This window comes from Trachurus japonicus, chromosome 14 (assembly GCF_045865225.1).
Source record: "Trachurus japonicus isolate A0001 chromosome 14, Traja_1.0".
NCBI lineage: Eukaryota > Metazoa > Chordata > Actinopteri > Carangiformes > Carangidae > Trachurus > Trachurus japonicus.
Genome location: NC_140920.1, coordinates 6,547,097 through 6,566,763, shown reverse-complemented (window position 1 = coordinate 6,566,763; position 19,667 = coordinate 6,547,097). Strand labels below are relative to the sequence as shown.

Genomic DNA, 19,667 nt, shown 5'->3' with positions numbered 1-19,667 from the left:
CACTGCCCCCAAGTGGCCAAAAAAGAAAAATCATGTGAAACTGAATCAAACTTATTAGTGGGTCACTCTGCTTGTTCTGGCAACACCCATGGCAATTATTAATTATTGCATACTGTACCTATCAGTCCTATTGTTTTCAATGTTGATTATTTGTTAATGGTTAGGAGTGTCGTAGCCTGGTTGGGTAAAATTAGTACAGTGGGCAGGTATTTCTCAGATGAGTTGTGTGGTTGATGCGCTGAGGTCTCATAAGGAACATCGGCCTGTTTCATCTAAAACTTTAGTTATCAAACAGACATTAACCCGACTGCATGTCCAGATTTCGCTCACAAAAGAACTATATTATACAGAGCAATGACAAACTGAAATAGACTTCAGATTATCTAATAATGAATGGTAATGATTTTTGTTTGAAAAGGAGGCTTTAAAAAGCTGTTTTGGGTAAAAAAAAATACCTTGAATTAATTTTGACTTATTTTATTGGAAACTGATGCTTTTACTTCTTTTTTTTTGCTAACTGTTAATTGAAAATGTATTTTTTTGTTTGTTTGTCTTGCGGACCCCAGGGAGAAGGCCTACTTGTCACCATTGTGACAACTAATGGGGATCCATTTAACAATGAACAATGAACACTTGAGTTGAAAAAAATATCATGACCTCACTGCTTCATGTCTTCATAACATAGAACTCAGATATCATCATTGCCACTATTTGAAAGAGACTTCACCACAATCAAGTTAATTAGAAAATCTGTATTTATTAAGAGTTATTTACAACAGTGGTTCCTTCTGATACAGTTTCATTCACACTCGGCGCCCTCCCCTCCATGCAAACATTGTCATGTAAACTGAGGCAGAGAGGAAGACCTAGATGAAGCCATTAAAGAGGGATTCTTTTTTTTTTTTTTAACAACTTGAAGTACTTCTGAGACAGATAGTGTGAGAGGGAGAGAGAGATTAAGCTGTACCTGATGCTGACCTGACTCTACGCTCATCTGCAGGCCAAACTGCTTGAAAAGAAAAAAAAAATGCTTTCTCTCACTTTAACAAGGCAACAAGTTCCTCAGCTGCAAACTTATGGTCTCAGTTGAAGATGAAGACATCTAGAGGCGCTTCACAGCAGAATGAATTGTTGCACTCCCTTAAAACTGATATGAGGAGTTGCGTCCAAAACCAGATCATCGTTTGGAAGAGTATACCTATTAATAATTATTGCTTATGATATGATGCATGAAGATGAAATCATTTCAAGCAGTGTCTCTTCACACTGATGCATCTGTTTTTGGAGAAACTCTTCATATGATTCTCCCTCTCAGTGCAAAGGAAGGCAAATTAAGAAAATAAAACCTCTTTAAGGTTAGCAAAGACATACATGTAATATTGCACTTTGGTTAGCAGGCGGTGCATTTGCTGCACATGGTTTAGCTATTATACACTTAATACCTTTTTTTCAAATCTAGATTTTAAACCCCCTGTTTAACATCCTTCAAAGAACATAACAGTATTTTTGCTTTGGCTTTGTCAGTTCCCATCCAGTGTGAATGATTTTACAGTAAAAAAAAAAAAAATACAACAGAAAAATAACAAATGCCATTACATGAACACTTTGTGAACAATAATTAGTCTTCCCTTGTCTGTTAAAATATCATTCCTAAATGATCATTTAAAAGAAAATATAAATGCTTGTAACTTTGGATTTAGCCTCATCCCCCCATTTTAAACAAGATAATAAATGAGCACATCCTTCATATCGTAGGTGATGGTTAAAAAAAAAAAAGAGGAAAATATTAAAATTAAAATTTACAGTGATAAATCTGGAATAAAGATTTTCTTTATCAGTAAAAATAAATATAGGCAGATTTTGGCATCTATATGACAAGCATCTGACTCATCGACTCACAGGTGAATGTGCCAGGACATAGAGAAATGGAAAAATAAAAAGAGTCATAGACTAAATCATCAATATTTAGGTTTGTTTTTGGTCATATTTTGGAAGACGACACTGATAATTTGGTGGTAAACAAAAAGTGCTTAGTCTCTGGCTCACCAGCTTTCATATAAAAACAATCTATACTACCCAACCAAAAAATTATTCCTCAATATTCACTTTTTAAGACGCATACGTAATGAGTTTGGTATCTTCAGCTCACCCAAAAACTAAAGGCCACTGTATCATGGTAACCTAAAATCTGACTGGTGAGCTACAAGGGGCGGACTAAGAGAGTAAATCAGAATACTGTATGTAAGCGGATAACTACTGTAACTGAGTAAAGAAGCACATCACAAGTTCCAAATCGATCAGATCCTACAACACTTTCAAAGAAAAATTAGTTCAACACATATAAATATTCACTAAGACGATAAAGGAACCTAATGGAGGGATAGGCCTGCTGCCGTCAGTGGCAAAACAAAGTAAAACTGAAGGCAGCAGAAACGACTACGATGCCTGTGTGGGTGTGTGTGTGGTGGTGGTGGTGGATGAGAGTGTGTACGTGTGCTCGTCAGTGGCCCGGCGACGGTGTGCAGCATCACAGCGGCTGGTTTTTATGTGGTGGAAGAATCTTGGAAAGGCACAAACTTGGAGAGTTTATGGGGAGAACTGGGGTTCGGGCAATCAGTGGTCTCAGACATCCTGAAGAAAACCTCCTGCTCCCTCTTCTTCATGTGCAGCTCGTCTTCGAGATTCTAAGAGTGGTCAGAAAGCAAAATATGTCAAATATTGTATGACTAAGCTTGAATAGAAACTTTTATATTAGTTTTAGTCAGTGCCTTCTACAGTTCTATTGGTCAGTGAGATTGTGAGCTACTATATAATGTATCTATATGTACATTTTGTAATACAGTACATAGATTGAATACAGTTAAGTGTGTTTATAAGATGAGCAATTCAGAAATGTCTTTAAAAATTTGTTTTAAGAGCATCAGATTTGTTAAAATGTACATTTTGTATTCATGTTAGTATTTGAAGTGACATTTGAACCATTTTTAAACAAATATAAGACTGAATGCCCCTGAAAATGTAAAATGTGTAACCACAAAAGAATGATAAAAAAAACTTTATCTACAGTTGATTTAACTTTGATTTAATTGAAATTGATTTTTTGCTGTATTTCTATAATTAGATTTCAATGCATTTTAGCAATACTGAGCACGCTTTTTCTAAATAATGTGTGACAAATTATGTAAAAATGTGTTAAGAAACAAAGTGTTGCATTGCAAAAGTTAATGACATTTATTCCATATTGAGTCCAGATTTTTTCCCCAGTACATAGTCAGATTTTTATGAAAAAATACTAGTTGCTGTGTCACCCTGGAGTCAGAGGAGCTTAGTTGAGCATGAGTGGAGATAGTTTTTAAACTTGTCTTTTTTAGATGAATATTGTGTGTGTATGTGTGTATATATATAGTTTAAGAAAGAGTAATTTCCTTATACTGATAAATAGAGGCTGACTCAGGACTTCATGCTCATTTAAAAGTCACTCAATCACTTGAGTGATTTCAGTGCATCATTAATTTACTGCAGACATGAAGATAAGCAAATGGAAGTGTGAAATTTGTCACTGTCACAACGCTGTGAGGGGGAAACACACCTTCTTTCTGGGTTTCAGCTGATCCCTCCACTCCTTCATCAGCTGGTTGTGCTGCTCATCCAGATGTTTCAGCCTCTGAGTCTCGTTCTCCACCAGCAGGTGACATTTCTCATTCTGGGACACAAGACAAATGTTTGTTACTTCATTGTGTTTATATTTATTGCTCTGTTCTCTACACCAGACACAAAACAAAAGGAGTCACCTGTAGCTGCTTCAGGTCTCTGATGTTACTCTCACACTGGCCGATCATCTCCCTCATCTGGTTCTCATGTTTCTGCTGCTGATGCAGCCTCTCCGACTTCTGCCGCTTCTCCTCCTGCTGAGAAAACTAGAGAGAGACAAACAAAGAGAGTGAATTACTGCATCATTAACTTTACACTTTAGTTTGAAGTGAGACAAGCCTTTCCCCTCTACCTGCTTGATCTTCTCTCTGTCCTCTGAGGAGCTGCCCGTCGAGTTGATGCGCAGGCTCTTCTTGAACATGGCCATGCGGGTCTTGGCTTCGCTGCGTTGGATCTTGGGAAGTCGGCTCTTCTCCTGCTGCTGCCGGCCTTTAAGGATCTCAATCATTCTCTGGTTGTAGCACTGCATCTGCTCCTGCTCCTGTAGACACACAGAAAATGGATGTAAATGGACTAAATGTTGGACAGCAGACATTTGGTTGAACCTGCAAATGATCCAATGAGGATAAAATGACCCACCAGCTCCACTTAAACCAAAAGCTGTCATCTACTGGTTTACCTTCTCATGTTTCTTGAGGAGCTGATGCCTCTGGAGGAAGTACTGATCTTTCAGCTGCTGCTTCAATAACTGGTGTTTTTCATAAAGATTCTTCTCCTCCATGTCCCAAACCGTCGCTTCACGCTCTAATCAGTTATTGAAACACGTCATGTCAACATAGTAACAACTCACCACCACCAGAGATCAGCAAAGAGCAACAAGATTCAGTATTGTGAATCTTGGTTTCACTTTAACTCAATGCATAACAGATATTTCACCTCTTATTAGGTTTTGCTTCTTGTTGAGGCATGCTCTCTCTGTTTCTGCAATCTCTCTTTTATTGTTGGAGACGATTCTGTTCAGTGTGGTGTCCAGGTAGTTCCTCTGACCCAACAGGAACCTCTCCTCCTAAAACAAAGGAAAGACAGACATGTTAATGACAGTGTTAATACTGTACACAACTTAGGAATAGTCAAATATTTACTCCATAAAATAAAAGATACGACTGGTAGCTGCAGAAAGAGGAGTGGAATATGTTACAACTCACCTCTTTAAGTTTCATGTCTTGGAAGGAGTTCATCTGCATTTTCAGGGATTCTTTACGCTGATTCCTGGGCAGCTTATCCACAGACTGTTTCACCTAAAGGAACATTTCAGACCATATTCAGTGACTTTGACTAAAAGCAGAGACAGAAACACTGACTTATAATTTGAAGGGAGAAGATGTAACAGATTCGCTGTCTCATGATTAATTACCTCCTTTTTCTTGTGTTTCATCTGATCCTGGAACTTGTGGAGGTCTCGTTCCTGTGCTACTTTGATGCGTTTGGTCTCCTCTTTGAGTTTGACGTGATGATCTGCCTCCATCTTCTCAATGGTCTGTTTCTGAGTCTTCTCCAGAGTCTCCAGCTCCACGTCGTAGTGCTTCTTCTTGGCCTGGAATGAACCAATAGGAAACCAAACAGTGAGCATTTAGGAAGTATGATAATAAAAGTACACTGTATGAAAAATATGTAGTTGTAATAAAGTTTGTGTGTGTGGACGTGACTCACATTCATCTCCTGGTCAAACCGTCTCTGCATCTGCTCTCTCTGAGTTTCCAGTTTGGCGTTTAAAGCAGCCTGAGCTCGATGCTCCTCCTTCTGCAGCAAACGCAGATCACGCAGCTCCTGACGTCTAAACACAAAGACACACACATATTACTATTATTATTATTATTTTTACTACTACTACTACTACTACTACTACTACTACTACTACTACTACCACCGTTATGCAACTTTAGTTCATGAATTTCAGCAGCAACTCAAATACTGTATCATTAATCCTTATTTCGGATGTTTAGGGATATATTCAGCAACTGATGCACTGTTCAGAGTCTGTCGCTCTTATTTTAGTTTAGTTGTTTTATTTTGAAGGGGCATGTATGATTTTAGTCAGTGTGATAATTGATGCCAAAACATGTCAATTTTTCCTGTTTTGTTACAGATTTCCTGAGAAATAAGACACTCATCTGTTACTTTTCCTGCAGTCCTAGATGTAACACCATATTCTTGCCACTAGATGGCAGGATTAATGCATCAGGAACTCCACAGGTCTTCAGAAACAGTGCAGTGTTACAGTTGCTCATTTTGAAACAAAACCAACTATGTAACAGGACAGAAAGAACTTTAAATCCTCTCTGACAACATCGTGACTCCCTCCTAAGTTAACCTCAGCTTCACCCTCAACTATAAGTAACTTCATGGACATTTTCCTCCTTCTGTCAAACTAATACCTAAATTTGTCCTTTTTCCAAAACAGCTTGGACATTTTGTTAACTCTGATCCCAAAGGGCCGAAGCCCAAAAGAGCAGGATGCCTTAAATAGTGGACTGTCTGTGTGGAGCAGGCAGCATCCAACAGGTCACTTATCACTGTACAGACTTCAGTCTGAGCGGAGGAATGAACGGACCCTCGGCTCAGTTCACGGCCTCATTTACAAAGGAATGAAAACATGAATTTTTCCAAGAAAAAGAAGAAGCGCTGAGAGACGAGACACAGACAGCACAGATCAAATGTCCAGTGATAAACAGATAAATATTTGAAGTGACAATACACAACGTTTTTTTTGTTGTTGTAACCCGTCATAATGAAGTACTAAATGTTGACTGTACTGTAATGCCTGCAGAATAACGACAGTATCAGGGTTTAGACTGGATCCTTAGACGCTCCCTGTCGCTGTGTTTACCACCGCAGGGAGGAAATTTGCAGAATAATTGAAGGCCGAATTCACGGCATGAAGGAAGTGCGCCTGCCACTGTGCAGCCATAACAGGAAGGGGACAGTGCTTTTGTTTTCTCCGGTAGCTATCTGAGGGTTTCCAGGTAGAGGAAAATGACATTTGGTGAAACTCCAAAAATCCTACTCTGCATATGAAAAGGAGCCGTGAAGTCTGAGCAGGCAGAAGGAGAGGAAGGTGATGAGAAAGAGAGAGAGATGGATGCAGTCGTGTTGTACCTCAGGAATCTCATCTCCTCGTCTTTCTTCTCATCGTCCCTGATGATCTTGGACGTGGTCACGCTCACCTCCACGCCGTCAATGACAAACCTCCTGGTTCGCTTCAGAGTCTTACTGGAGAAGTCCTGAGAGGCAGATTCAGAGGAGAACACATTTAAAATTTGACACAAAACACAAAACTTTGATGGCACTTGTTTACATCATCACGATGTGTTGAACTGTGTGAGGAGTTCTTGTAGTCTAGTCCTAGTTTGGTCTTTAGTTGAGACAGCTGCAGGTTTAGTTACAGTAGCTCACTGTGGCACTAGGAAATCCAACATCTGTAAATGTTGTTTTTATAGTTTAAAGACAAACTCAGCTCCAACTATGTGAAACTCTCAATGGACAAAAGGTTTCAGCAGCAGGACCAGAGATATTGTGTTTTAATACAACTCTCAAAGACAGTTTGTTATGTTCACTTTCAGGTATGTGTGAGTTTTTGATTCCTGGTGTGATCTTTGTGTGTGTGTGTGTGTGTGTGCGCGTGTGCGTGTGTGAATGTGTTGACAAAGGGAAATAATATTCCTGTCAGTCTGGTTTTACTGTAACGAGCAGTAAGATGCTCCATCATCTGTCACAGCTCTGGGGAGCGCCACGCCGGAAGTGACAGTTTAACAACAACAACAACACAATCTCCTCCACTAAATATGACACATTGTGACCTGGACTTTTAAAACCCCCTTTTAAAACTTTTTATAACAACTTTTTTTTTCCAGCTCCACTGAGATTCAAGGTTTTACCCAAACAGGAACAACGTTTATCCAAAACAAGAAGTGACCTCTGACTTTTTTTTCTTACTTTGCATCAAAGTTGAACCAATTCCATCTACAGTAATGTGGGATAAAGCAGCACAGGCCAATCAAACAAAAGGCAATGGGCGTCATATTGTGTAACACAGTCAGTCGGTAAGAGTCACAGCATGACCCCACCTTATGATTGAACAGACTGAGTTGTTATGAGCTGACTAAGCACGTGTTGGTTGCTGAATGGCGACATGTCCACTGTGCTCTATCTAAATCAGCAGCCACTGACAATATTTACAGGAGGACTGATACGGCAGCGTTTTCCCGGCACACGCACGCACTGGGCAGCTCAAACCACGGACGTCGTCACTTCCTGATTTATAAATAGTTCAGAGAGAGTCTAAGATCAGTAGACTAAAGGGAAAAAAAGGAGAAATTATGGGGTGAACAGACTAAGAGAGGCAATAAAGAACCACGGGAGCTGTTCTCAGGTCAGGGTGGGAATGACTTTGGTTTGTGTGTGAACTGCAGTTCGCTCGGTCCAAACGACCACATGGAGCCACTACAGCTGAGCAAACACGCTCCATACGAGTGTGTGTGTGTGTGTGTGTGTGAGGCTCCTACTACTGAGCTACTACTAGTGTGTGTGTGGCTCTGCTGTAAACGGATTATTCACACATTTACAGAAGCAATAAATATTTATGCTTGTTGCTGAGTGTGTTAATAAGAAAACATCGGCCCTGCAGTCTGCAGAGCGCGTTTGGCTCATTCTGTAACTTAATTGTGTTGTTTGTGCGCTTCTTCTGACTCCACATCACTCTTCATTCACAAATTGGCACACACAACAGATAAATTCATGGGAAATGCACACGCCGATGCTCTCCATGCTGGTGCAGGAAAACACCCACACTCACACTAATCCCTTAGAAAACAACAGACCTGCCTTAATATGCCTGCACGTACTTCCTATGCTAAAAAACAAAGATTGCCCATTCAGTCCCAGTGCGGGCTGCTGGCAGAGACGCCTGCTGAATAATCTGTTCTGGAAAAACTTAACATACCACAAACAGACACGACACCACGCACAGTCAATAGGATTTCAATCATGCTCGGTCCATAAGCCTCCAGAGGCGACGCAGCGACAATGAGCTGCACAGAAACTTCCATCGACAGCGATGAATGCTGAACTGTGCCCACACAAAGGCCACTGTTGGTCCCCATGAATGGAAAATGTTGCATATTTGGCTTCAGAAACACTCGGTGTGTGATGATAAAATGGTTTCTGTCTTCTTCTCGACTCGCTTCCTAACTGTCCGTCCTCACTGATGTCTGTAAGATACTGTACAACTTGGGTGATGGTTAAGTTTAAATAAATTCTCTTCTGCGTTTCTTTTGGCTGATAAAGCATTTAGAAAATCTCTGAGTAAACTGTAACTAATTAAACACCAACTAGTGTCATTCCTCAAATCCTCCTTAAATGCAATGTGTGATGCAAGCTTAATGGAAGACAGGCTATGCACTGTTTCGCATGGTTCACACCCACAGCCCAAAACACAACACAATGCAGTTTCAGTTCCTCAGTGGGTGCCAAGAAATAGTTTTTCCAAGGAGGGGTTTTCCTACGGAGGCAGCGAGCTGGTCCCTGAACCTCTCTAACACTTCTTACACACCATTAAAAACATGACGTGCAGCCACACTTGGGTGAGTAACATGTATGACAACATTAAACTGAAGGAATATTTTTAACAACTCGGACTGACTCACCCTTGAAGGCGTGGAGATGTTCTCCCTGTGGATGGACATGTCCATGCTCTCAGAGATCACGCTGCCCGAGTACGAGTACCGATTACTGATCGATCCGTTGATATGAGGCGATACAGTCTCAGGTTGTCCTCCAATCGATGAGCGGTCCAGGGTGTCCTTGACGAGGCTCCCGTTGGTCCCGGAGCGGGGTGTCGGGAGCGGGGTGGGGGCGGAGGAGGAGGATGCAGGTGTAGGAACAACGGGAGTGACAGTCGGTCTTTGGCTTGAATCCCCGTTTGGTAAGACGCCGTTCTCCTGCTCGGCCACCTGGATCTTGGGGATCTCTGGATCCATGGGGACGATCATGATGTCAACCTGATCCTCAGATGCCACCGTCTCGGGGAGAGATGGTGGCTGCTCTGTCTCTGGGGTCTCCACGGTGACCTGAAAAATCATTCAGCATCATTATTATAAAGTATTAGGAAGCAGGAGGTGATACAGGATGAGATGCAGTATGAGTGCACTGCAAAAACTCAAAATCTTTCCAAGAACATTTGTCTTATTTCTTGTCAAAATGTCTCATTTCTACTCAAAACTAATCTCTTTCCACTTAAAATAAGACTCATCACCTAAAAATTAACTTGTTTTTAGATAATTTTCACTTGTTTCAAACAAATTTTCACTTGAAATAAGTAGAAAACTATGCTAGTGAAAGCAAGTTTTTTGTGCTTGTAATAAGAAAGAAAGACTTGCTCCACTGTCAAAATGTTCTACTTATTTCAAGTGAAAATCTGCTTGAAAAAAGTAAAAAGTGGCTAAAAACAAGTTACTTTTTATGTGAGGACTGGAGTCTTATTTTAAGTATAATTAGATTTGTTTTGACTAGAAATGACATTTTGACTAAAAATAAGACAAATATTCTTGGTGAGATTTTGAGTTTTTACAGTGTGACTGAATTGGATCAGTATGTCCAGATCCCCAATTCAATATTAAAATCTCCACAGGGCACCTTTTCCTCCTCCAACGTGGGCGTACTCTTTCCATCCTCGATGCCCGAGTCCGAGCTGGAAGTCTTGGTCGAGGTCTCGCTGTTGACTTCCTCGTTTGTCAGTTTGTCGGCCAACTCCTCTGCATCTTTGTGAGGGACGTTATGCCGCGGTAAGGGGATAGGGACCATCATGGTGGAACTTGGCTGCTCCTCTGCTGGTGCATCTTCTTCTGACACCTTCCTGGGTAAAGGCATTGGTGTGGTTGTGGTTGGAGAGGGTGTGGTGGGGGTCGGGGTATCTGCAGGATGGTCCGCTTCGAAACTGGTCTGACTGGTCCTGCATGGCTCCTTGCCTGGTGACTAAAGGAACAAGAAGGTGAGCAGTCTTATTAGGCACAAACGTTTGAAGTTCTTAGGCTTTTAAGTTGGTGGTTTTCTCATAAATATTCATGTTTTCTACCTTTTACCCTCACACCTACAGACACATCAGCTTCACCTTTACTTCAGCAGGAGGAATGCAGTCGTTCCTGCTCTGCTTCCTCTCACTGAGGCCGAGATAGACATCAAATCTGTGATAATTACACTAATAATACCAGAAGAGAACGGCCAGTGTAAATCACACCTGACAAACCAGGGGAGAGAGTTCCTGATGGTTTTATTACCGAGAGCTATGTGTGAACTTTGATGAGCACTTTCCGAAACAAAAGCACTGTAAAGTCCTATTGCATTGTGGGAGAAATGCAATAGGAAACTAGGGTTTCTGCAGCGTTCACCAGGTTAGATTTAAGACAGTTATAATGCCACACACACTAGACAGGAATTTACTGCCTGTGTCATGGTCAAACTGGTAAAAGTAGATAACAATAGAAACGACTGGTGAAGATAAGAAGATGATAATAATTTACCCAGAGCATGGATGATAGACTAACACAATGTGACACAGATACTTGACACTAATGTAAATGCAATGGACTGAAAATCATTCTATAAACCAATCAACACAAATTAATGATGCTGTCTAAATGATTTTATATAATAGTGTCTGCAGAAACAGACCACTTTAAGAAATGTAAATCTTGTTGCAGACATTTCCAGATCTCAAAAAAACGTGGGATTTCTGGAGTCAGTAAACACCAGTGAAGGTGGTGTTTAAGGATCTGTCCCTCTGAGCAATGCAGCGTTTTTTGAAATACGTTTCCCACCAGAGGTAAACAATACCATCAGACATCTTTATGGTCAGGTGCAGCCTTTCTGAGGCCTCAGCAAACATCTCTGTCTGGCTGCTCTGCTGAGATATATAGGAGGAGATAAACCGGGGCCTAACTGCTTGGCTGCCGCTCAGGGACTTTAACTGCATCATGTGTCATAATGTTGCTGTGTGTCCGCAAAAGTGGAGGAAATCACTGTGATGATGTTCAGGGACAGTCAGGACAGAAAGCTCTGAGGTTGAAGTTTATATTAATGCACCATGACACTGTGGCAGGTCTCTGTACTAGGGATGTGAATCTTTGGGTGGCTCACGATTCGATTCCGACTTTTAGGGTCACGATTCGATTCAAAATCGATTTTCGATTCAACCGATTCTTGATTTTCTTTTTGCGATTTTTAGTTTGCTTTATTAACACCAGACCATGTGAAAAAGTTGAATGATGATGATGTCTACAGACTATTATATCAGAAGCCATATTTCCCCCCAAAAAATGCACATCACATGTTTCAGATTTATTCAGCAGCAATATATTCGAACCATTTTAAAGTTAACTGCTACATGAAGCTGATTTTATAGGCTACTCTCTTTTCAAAAGCCTGGACTGAAGGATGTGAATATTTGGGTGTCTCTTCGATTCAAAATCAGTTCTCATGCACATGCACATGGACATGTAGCCTATCACCTGTAACAAAGGCTGCTAAAAAAAGAAAAAAAAAAAGACGGCACTCTGCTCTCACGCCAACTCACCTGCAGCCTGTCTGCAGCGCCACAGAGGAGCTGTCAGAGCTGCTGCTCCTGCTGGTCCTCTCTCTTCAGCCTGCTGTTTGGCTGCACTTTGTATGAGTTTAAAAAAGTGAAGATCTAACGTCACCTGAGCACCGATCAGCTGATCCAGAGCGCAGTGGATGTGGCTGCTCACACCGTGTCCTAACTGGATGCGACGCGAGCGACCGACAGCTCCACTCTCCCTTACTTACACAACTACTGTTATTGTTGAGGCCAGAGAATTGTGGGATTTGTAGTTTTTGACCAATCGCAGGTTGTGCTCTTTTTGTGATTTTCCTGGTTCACACATGTATTTTTTTTTAGGGGCAAATGCGAGTGAAATGCTCGCCCATGGTGGGCATAAGAAAATTTAAGACCTGTCTAAAATTATTGAAGACTTGAACACAATAATTCAACAAATTTAAGACATTTTAAGGCCTAAAATTTAGATTTTCAAATTTTAGACTTTTTAAGACCCCGTGGATACCCTGTTATTTCATATAAAAGTTTAAGTGCATGCATATTTTATGATGCTGTGTATTTCAGGTGTATGTTAATATACACACGCCTCAGGAGGCCTGTCATTGATTGGTTAAAACAAGGTAATCAGTAGATGGGAATTAACGTCAGATTTAGTCACGGATCACCTTCAAACTCTCCTTGTCATGATATTTGAATTAATTATACATCAACACCAGCATCTATATCGTAGTTAGGTGAGCACAGTGAGCACTGGGGGGGAGCTGTCACTCCCTGTAGTGAGTAATACAGACAAACATTTTAATTATTACATTAGGCTAATTTCAATATTTTAAAGTTAAACTAAAAATAAAACAGACTAAAAAAAACACAATTAAAAAAAAAATGTAACCAAACTCATGATAAATATCACACCCTAATTTTCTGGACACAAACACAGTAACACCACCTACACACACACACACACACATTACAAACTACAGGGATGATTTGTTTTCTCTGCAGCTGGACATTGTTTCCTGCAGCGGGTGGGTGGTTGTGGTGACTGTTACAGGCCAGGGCTAACTAGGGCTAACTAGTTAGTATGTTAATGAATTTCAGTAGGAAAAAAAGACACAATAGAGACAAACGGTATAAACATTGTCTCAGCTCCAGGTGAGTAAAGGAGTTAAGTTTAATGCTGAACTCACAACATTTCTCCTCAAAACAGCCGTTAATGCTAATGTTGGCTACTTTAATCCAAAAAAGACAATGTACACTACTCACAAAAACTTAGGGATGTTTGGCTTTTGGATTAAATTTCAGAATGCACCTAAAATGCACTATAATCTTTACAGGTGAACTTAATTTAACCTTCTCTAAACTTCATGAATGCACATGTCCAATTGTTCAATGTTTCAGTACTTACTGAATTACATGTTGTTCTCTAGCAAGGTGATTAACCACAAAAATCAAAAGCACCGTCTGATTTAGCGGTTCAATTATCATTGAACCACTATATGTTCTGGTTCAGTGACAGTTTGTATACAGTCGTCTTCTCTCTCCCTCTCCTCTCCACCATGTTCACATTTTGACATCATGAGACCAAGAAAACACTTTGGTCAAATTGATGAAGTTATTGAGACATTGAGATTTTTGTTGTGCTATAGCCACCACTGTTGTTAGCTTTTGTTTGAGATAAAGAAATGACCATTGCATCCTTCTACTTAAAAGGCCTGCTTTCATGATAGAATATCACTGTAGCATGAACTCTTTATAAGGATATTCTTGTCAAATATACCTAACTTTTTGTGAGTAGTGTATAATTATCGATTTGTCTGGAAAAAGGAAGAATCTGCTGCAAAACACATGTGAAACTGCACTGTCACTAAACCGGGGCCAAGTTATTTATCTCAATAACTTCAGAGTTTTCAGTTTAGGAGAGGAGGAGATAAGTGAGCAATCGATCATCTTCACGGAGAGAAAAACATCCATGATCAACACACATTTGTCCGGCCGCAGCTTCCTTAACAGTGCGAGTATTTCCAGGATCACTGGTGCACAGGAAACGTCTGTTTTTTATTTAAAGGTCAAAGTGTAGTGGGAGAACAATGCACAGCCCTTAAATTATTTACTCCGTCAGACTTTGTGTGGTGACGGCGCTTCAGTTACAGGAGCTACGTCAACCGCTGCCCTTATATTTAACCGTCTGTGTGTGTGGGTGTGTATGCCAGTGTTCCTGTTTGTGTTCCTTTGTTTGTGCTGGGGGGCAGGTGGTAAACTTCACTCTCATTCTGCGCTCACTTTCTAATCTTAAACCTTTATGAATGGTCTCTGTAGAAATCCCCAGGCAGGAGGCCGTGTTTACCAAATGAGCTGGAGGGAAATTAACATGTGTGTGTATTGCAGTGGCCTGCGTGTGCAGGTGAGAACGTGTCTTTATGTGATTATGCACATGAGTTCTGACTTAATTATACTGTGTGGTGAGTGACACTACAATAAAAGGACCACACAGTGTGTCAGTCAGTCGGTAAATGTCACTTGTATGCTTAGTAGTTAGATCAAGGTCGAATCGCGTGTTCACTTTCGACCCAACAGCGTCTTTCAGGGAGGCTGTTGAGGAAAACACCACCTCCCTCCCTTCCCTCACTCCCACTTCTCCTTTTAGAAACAAATGAAGGGACAGAAAAAGAAAAAGAAAGGGGTGGGAGGGAGGAGAAAAGATGCAAGTAATGTACCACGGTGAGCTCCATGGCGTCGTCCTCCTCTCCTTCCTCTCTATTGTCCTCGATTTCCTCCATGACCTCAGCTTTGGCCTCGGCCACCAGCTCCAGCAGGGGACGGTTGGACTTCGACGATCTCACAAACGGGTGCTGTGGAGTGGACGGACACGAGACAGGGAGGAGGGTTAAATCCACACAGCAAGCAGGGTTGTTGTTGTGCAAGCATCATTGGTATCTTGATATTGAAATCATGAAAGTGCCACCATAAGCATTTGGCTACACCGCAGGATAAACACCCACAGCAGCACCATAAAATAATATTTGTTGAACACATTATCAGTGGATCTGAGTTATCATTAAACCATGAGGTTAGTGATTGGAGGAGGAGGATGCTGCTGCTGGACTGGAACTGATGAGGACACAATAACATGTCGTGCCTGTTTTGTTAAAGACATTTTAATGGCGCTTGGAGGTGGAGAGTGCAACAACAAAACTATAATAGACAGTGAAAACCTTCAGATAGCAAATCGACAAACAGCAGTGAGTTGAAGATATGAAACAATAAAATAAAAAATCCTGGTGGAAAATAAAGCGAGTAAAAGTCAAGTTACAAGAGCTCTGGCCCATGAGACGGAGGCTGCAGGAGACTTTCGCTGCCACCTGCAGCTACAACAATAGAAGCTTTTACAACACAACTCTCCTCCCCCATTAAAAGACACAATGATGTAACATCCTCAGAGTCCAGCTACCTTCACTTCACCGCCGCACAACGACAACTGATGAGAAAAGTGTGTTTTTCTCAGGGTGCGAACAAGACAATGATGAGCTGAGTGCATAAAAGGCGATATTAAAAGCCTGGTGCGGTGTGCGGGGGATAAAAGGCCGATCATCTATTATTCAGACGCTTTGCACTAGTGTGTAATTTAATTGGAACAGCTGACAAAGGGGGAAAAGGCAACGAGTGGTGCTGGACCATGAAGTGTGTGTACGAGTCAGTGTGTGTGTGTGTGTGTGTGTGTGTGTGTGTGTGTTGTAGGTGAACCCAGTTGTTTGTGTGCTGGGTTTGGTCCTTAAGGACGACATTAGTCTTCAGCTTTTAACTCCAGTGACAAACAACAGTCGGCTCCCGTCTAATGAGTCAGGAACTGCTGAGCGCTGCCTCACTGGTATTACACCACAGAAACTTATGGATAAGATAAGAGTATGTTGTTATATAAAATCCTATACACACACACACACACACACACACATACAGTACAACTGTTTATAGCAAATATAAACTGAAATTGAAAATATAATTGTGTAAAAACACAATGGGGTGGATACAAGACACACTTAAAGTGTTTGTAGCGAAGTTTAATGCTCCAATAATACTCAAAATATTCCGTCTCAATTTCTGATGCTTGGTTGAGGGTGTGGCAACTGAACTGAATAAATATAGTTTTATTATTGGGATTAAGGGCAAAAGTAAATAAATCACCGCAGTCCTGTGTGTGTGAACTAGGCCGTATGTTCTTTCACTGTCTCTACAGCAAAAAGTGAAAGACAGATGTTCAGTCACGTTTGGTCTTTAAAACATCAGGAAACAGTTAAACAACTTTTTAGAAAACTTTTCTGCAAACTTAAACAAAAAACATTAATGTTACAATGAATTGAGTCAACAACAGGAAACATAAAATACTTCAAATAATCAATAATAATTAATTGTCCGTCAAATCAAATCGACCAATACCTACGGCTCAAGTACGATGCTTTATTTAATATCTAACCACATAACTACAGGTCTACGATCCCTCCTGACTTACTCTGTTAATGAAAACTAATCACCGTCCTGATCTCAACCAAATATGAACTCATGGGAGATTCCTGCTTCTGTTTATTGTACCGACTGAGCTCAGACCTCCCATCATCAAACCACCTCCTGTTTCCCTCAGGCAAATCAAAGCAGCGAAGAAGTCACACGGTCTAGTTAGGTATGTAGTAATATAGTGTTACTACTACTACTACTACTACTACTACTACTACTACTACTACTACTACTACTACTACTACTACTACTACTACTACTACTACTACTACTACTACTACTACTACTACTACACTACTACTACTACTACTACTACTACTACTACTACTACTACTACTACTACTACTACTCTTTACCTACAGTGTGTGTCTGTGTGTGAGTGTGTGTTGTTTCTGCCATCACGGATCAGGACGTGGATCAGTGGAGCTTATGTCGTCTCCTCTGGGTTTCATGTTGCCTCAGACCCAGAGAAGCTGGTGATTTTGGGTGTTTCATGCGTGGCTGGGCGTGAAAAGGTTAATGTGAACAATATGGCTCAGTGGGGGGGTGGAGCGGAGAGGGAGGGGTGGGGGCATGGGAGCAGAGTCACCTGTGGAGCATTTTCACTTTTAGACACAGAGGGTCCAGAGATTAAGACTTTTTATAAAAACTTTTTATCTGTAGAATAGTTTCTACATGTTGCTCTTAATCAATCAATCTGTCATCATTTTACCAATCATTATTATTGAACCAAAGTAAAGTACGGTAGTAAAAAAAAAACTCGAAAACTCAGCTCCACTCCAAGACTCTTGTTTCTTGTTTTTAAGTTTAAGGTTATAATTAAGTTTAAAGTTAAATCTGGAGCAAAACTGAGAATTATATGTGTAGTAATTTTGGTCTGCATAAATTAAACCGACCTGATATTTCATTGTGCTCTATATAATCTACAGACCTCACAGGAAGTCGTTTCTACTGAGGTCCCTATAGAAAACTGTTGATATCTATAGTCTGTGATATATATATATTTTATGTATATAATAAGTTGATTCTCTGCCCAGTTGCAGCATAAAAAGGGATCTTTACGGTCATTTCTAAGCTGAATTATGGAGTTTTCTTTCCACACTGGAGATAATAACATCCCCAGAAAGCATAACTCACTAAAAATATGTGTACTATTGAGATCTGAGTGTATAATAAAGTTTAGAGTGAGGTCAGGGTGACGGTCTGGGCTCAGATGTATGGTGGTAACAGTGTGTGTTATGGTTCAGGGCTGAGGAATGCATGATGTCAGTTCAGGTTCTCACCAGAGGCAGAAAGAGGCACACAATTGTGAAACCACCACTACACTACAGACAGAGCTCCGGCTCAGAGACGAACAAAACCAAAACGCACCAAACTGAACTGCCCAGTGAATGACACACGGACAGACACGCAACAATCACACACACAACAAAGGAAGCCTTGGGTCTTATACATGAATGGAAGCTGTGCAGCAGAACATACAGTAGAGGAATGCAGCTGAGGGAGGAGCAGCACATTCACTGTAATTACTACAAGTCATCCAGATGGTTTCCTGCCGACCACAGTGACTGATGCTGTGTCATGTTGTTGTGTGTACATTCCTCTCAGGAACATGAGAAATAAACTAAATCCTCCTTTTTTTGTTGTTAACTTCTCTATGACAAATTGTGAAGGTTTGTGTGTTTTTTTGGTTTTTTTTTAATTTCCTCTTTTCCCTCTGACTCATTATCTTCTCATCGCTGCACAAACATCTGATCCAACTTCTGATCACATACATTAATAGAGTCTGACGCCATCGCTGCGCAGCTATCTATATAACAGTGAATATTATCTGACAGCCGTCCGGAGCAGCAGCCTGATAAACATCTGAAAACTTCCAGCTCGGCACCAAAGACGGGACCGCGCCCGTCTCTCCTCCACCCCCCCACTGGAGAACACATGCAGAATTCCCAGCAGGCCCCTGGGTCTAGGATTTTTCATCTCTGCCTCTCTCTAATTGGCCCGGAGGAGACGAGCTCGTGGCGAATCCAGACGTCCCATTGGCTGAGAGGGGGAATGTAAATAGCTGGCGTTCCCCTCAGCTGTGGGATTCAGACAGGAAACTGTGGCTCTGAATTTTAATAGACGCTGCTCTCGTGCTTTAATCCACACCCTCCTCGCTTTTTTTTCTCTTCATGCTCGAGATTCTGACGGAGATTTTGACAAACAGTTGTCAGTATCAGTTTCTTCTCGGTCAGATCACCGCTGCAAGTTTCAAATAAGTCTGAAGTCTTCTTTCATTTAACTTATTCACATCATCTTTACATCGTCTCCCTCCTCTATTCTTCTCCCAGTGCCCTCCGCTGGGCACAGCTCACTTCCCCGCCATACATCACTCTATTCAGTCCCTAAAATAGAAGATTAAAAAGGCTCCATATATGTGAGTCAGTGCCAGATAAGGACAGAGCCGGGACAATGGCACCATCATATATCAAAGTGCAGCATTACATAACACTGGCTGGGTTATTATTCTTGCACGTTGCATCGGCAGACTTACCTCCATGAGTTGTACTGCAGTTGGACGAGTCTCTGGGTTTTTATCCAAAGCTTTCCTCAGGAAATCTTTAAACTCCTGCGACCTTGAGTAAACGCAAGAAAAAGGAGAAGAGGAAGAGTTATTAATCAAAAGCAAGAGCGCTGAGGAAAGAGGAGTGGGTGGGGAGGGATGACGGGATGGTTACAACATAACAAAACATTCCCAGATATGTGACGTTTGGTGAATGTGGATTATTCTTGGCCACAGCAGTGTTTTATTTTTGTTTTGGAAATACTAAGCTCTGAACAGAAACGTCAAGTCAGCGCCACATCCCAGAGCCTCAGCACCTGACGACCACCTCGCCGGTTC

General features: G+C 41.1%; 1 protein-coding gene across 1 annotated transcript in view; it reads right to left on the bottom strand.

Annotated features, from left to right (window-relative positions):
- Positions 1-737: 737 nt before the first annotated feature.
- stk10 (serine/threonine kinase 10) overlaps positions 738-19,667 on the bottom strand; it is a 43,835-nt gene continuing 24,905 nt past the window's right edge. The window contains exons 7-20 of the mRNA XM_085797227.1: positions 19,320-19,401; positions 14,992-15,126; positions 10,342-10,680; positions 9,354-9,776; positions 6,808-6,932; positions 5,362-5,485; positions 5,066-5,245; positions 4,857-4,949; positions 4,588-4,717; positions 4,331-4,455; positions 4,004-4,192; positions 3,792-3,917; positions 3,590-3,703; positions 738-2,684 (exon numbers count right to left, since the gene is read on the bottom strand). Of these exons, the coding sequence (XP_085653353.1) occupies positions 2,544-2,684; positions 3,590-3,703; positions 3,792-3,917; positions 4,004-4,192; positions 4,331-4,455; positions 4,588-4,717; positions 4,857-4,949; positions 5,066-5,245; positions 5,362-5,485; positions 6,808-6,932; positions 9,354-9,776; positions 10,342-10,680; positions 14,992-15,126; positions 19,320-19,401 (2,326 nt within the window). The 3' untranslated portion in view covers positions 738-2,543. The remainder of the gene's footprint in view (positions 2,685-3,589; positions 3,704-3,791; positions 3,918-4,003; positions 4,193-4,330; positions 4,456-4,587; positions 4,718-4,856; positions 4,950-5,065; positions 5,246-5,361; positions 5,486-6,807; positions 6,933-9,353; positions 9,777-10,341; positions 10,681-14,991; positions 15,127-19,319; positions 19,402-19,667) is intronic.